Source organism: Buceros rhinoceros, unplaced genomic scaffold (assembly GCF_000710305.1).
Source record: "Buceros rhinoceros silvestris isolate BGI_N320 unplaced genomic scaffold, ASM71030v1 scaffold22377, whole genome shotgun sequence".
In the NCBI taxonomy this organism is placed as follows: domain Eukaryota; kingdom Metazoa; phylum Chordata; class Aves; order Bucerotiformes; family Bucerotidae; genus Buceros; species Buceros rhinoceros.
In genome coordinates, this window is record NW_010421848.1 from 4725 (window position 1) to 6752 (window position 2028).

Genomic DNA, 2028 nt, shown 5'->3' on the forward strand with positions numbered 1-2028 from the left:
CAGGGTAGCTCCTCGCTGAGCCTTTTTGCAGGCAGGTGGGTTTTGGTAGCGGCCCCGGTTCCTGCGGAGATGGGAGCGTGCAGGACCTGGGCACCCGGCTTTGGTGCAGGACAGCCCCTGCACCGGGGTCTCATCCTGCCTATCCCTGTTTTTCAGAGCTCATGGCAAAACTGGAAAAACACAAAGCAGAGGAAGAGGAGGCAGAAAAGCAGCAGCATTCAGACCATGGAGAGGACCCGCAGTAGCCCACACCCTGTTTTGTATCTAGCCGAATAAAGCTTTCGGGGGGGGGAAAAAAGGCTCGCAGCAGCTGTAGCCAGTGCACGTGTATCCAACCAGCAGGCACTAAAAGTGTCCTGACTCTGCTGGACAACTCGTTCGTGGCTCTGTGAAGGCACAAGACACAACAGGTAAGGTCAGAGCCCAGAGCTAGGGCTGAGTACAGCCGTCTGCCCCCAGCAGGACCCCGGCAGTTGCCCCCCCAGTGCAGCACTGCGCGGGGGGAAGGAGGCTGTGCCTTCAGTTACATCACAACTTCTGGTTTTGGCCAAGGTGCTGCTGTTTCACTCCTAACTTCGCACTGATCCTGCGTGCTTCCTACTGCTGTGTAAGCGTAAAACCATCTCTAGGGTAGGTCTGCAATCTCCAAGCATTTAGTGAGCTGAAAGCATGGGAAGGGGTAAGAAATAATAGCTTGTACTTTCATCCTTCACCCTGTAAATGCTAACTCAGGGGGAGCAGGCTTGAGTGCTGCTGTTCTTTGTGATCTGTTACAGCTCAGTGTGCTCCCAGGCTTTTCTGCCTGCCTCCTGCTTCCTGGGAGAACTCAAAAGCGTTTAGAACTTCAGGAGAGTCCACAGGTGTTGCCCAATCCCTCTTGGGTGAGGAAACCCACCTCCTCCAATGGCTGCAGCACAGCACCAGCTTGGTCCTGAGGGTTAATGCTGGGAGTGGTGCTGTGCTGCTTCTTGCTCTTCATACCAGTGATTCAGTCCAGGCTTGTGGGAGAGGGATGAGGACATGTACAAGCTGCAGGCTTAAAGACACATCAGGAAATTAACATCTAACTATAATGAAATTACATCAGGTGACTAACCTGACCCCCTAAGGAGGAAGCAGATGTGGCCTGTCCTCACTGCTGTAGCCTGCCCTGACACCACCCCTGCTCTGGAAGAAGGAGCCTTCCACTGCCCCTCTCAGGAAAGAGCAAGAGCAGTTGTTTGCAGCTTCTCGCTGCAGTTGAAACACAGTTTTGAAACACCAAGGCAGCCACACCTCCCAGTGCCGCCAGCTGCTGCGGTGAGCTGCAGGGCAGCAACTGCCTTGGGCCGGGTGTGTTCCCTCGCCAGCTGCAGGGCCAGGTACGGAAAGGAGGAGAGAGTAAGTGCACAGGCAGCCTCTGTCCTCACTTGTGACCCGCTCCAGCATCTTGCAGCAAGAGCAGACTTTAAAAAAAAAAAAACAACTTCAGAAATATTTTATTTGTTTTGGCAAAAAACTAGAGTAACAAACTTCATCTGGGTTCAAGTACAGTTTATAAACACAAGGACCTGTTGACAGCACCACTGCTCCCATCAACCACCCCCCAGGACTGGATTCTCAGTGCTTCACTGAAGTGTAGAAAGCACCCACAGTCCTTGGAAGGGTCGAACTAAGAGCCTTAAAAACATCTCCAAAAAACACACACCATGGAATGGGGCAGAGCTGCCGCAGCAGCGGGGCAGAGTCACACAGCCACGAGCCCAGGGGAGCAGGAAGCTTTTACCTGTCGTCCAGTCAGGGCAGGCAGAACAGCAATGGCAAGCAAAGGCTTAATTCTGTACATGATGTTCAAAGAGGAGTCGTGAGCAAGAGGATTCTACATCAAAGTCAACAGTTTTCCTCCATGCCGGGGCAGGTCACTGGGAAGCCGGTGTGAACATTACATGCTGCGTGAAACAGCCCAGCTCCAGGCAGGCTCAGCTAGACGCGCTGCGGGGATAAAGCTGGTGCAGTTCCCGCGCTGGCTGCGCTGATCCAGGCAGCCAG

General features: G+C 53.6%; 1 protein-coding gene across 1 annotated transcript in view; it reads left to right on the forward strand.

The window, feature by feature from the left end:
- Positions 1 to 288, forward strand: part of RNF113A (ring finger protein 113A) — a 4951-nt gene extending 4663 nt beyond the window's left edge. Inside the window, exon 8 of the mRNA XM_010139841.1 lies at positions 157 to 288. Coding sequence (XP_010138143.1) covers positions 157 to 245 — 89 coding nt within the window. The 3' untranslated portion in view covers positions 246 to 288. The remainder of the gene's footprint in view (positions 1 to 156) is intronic.
- Positions 289 to 2028: the final 1740 nt, after the last annotated feature.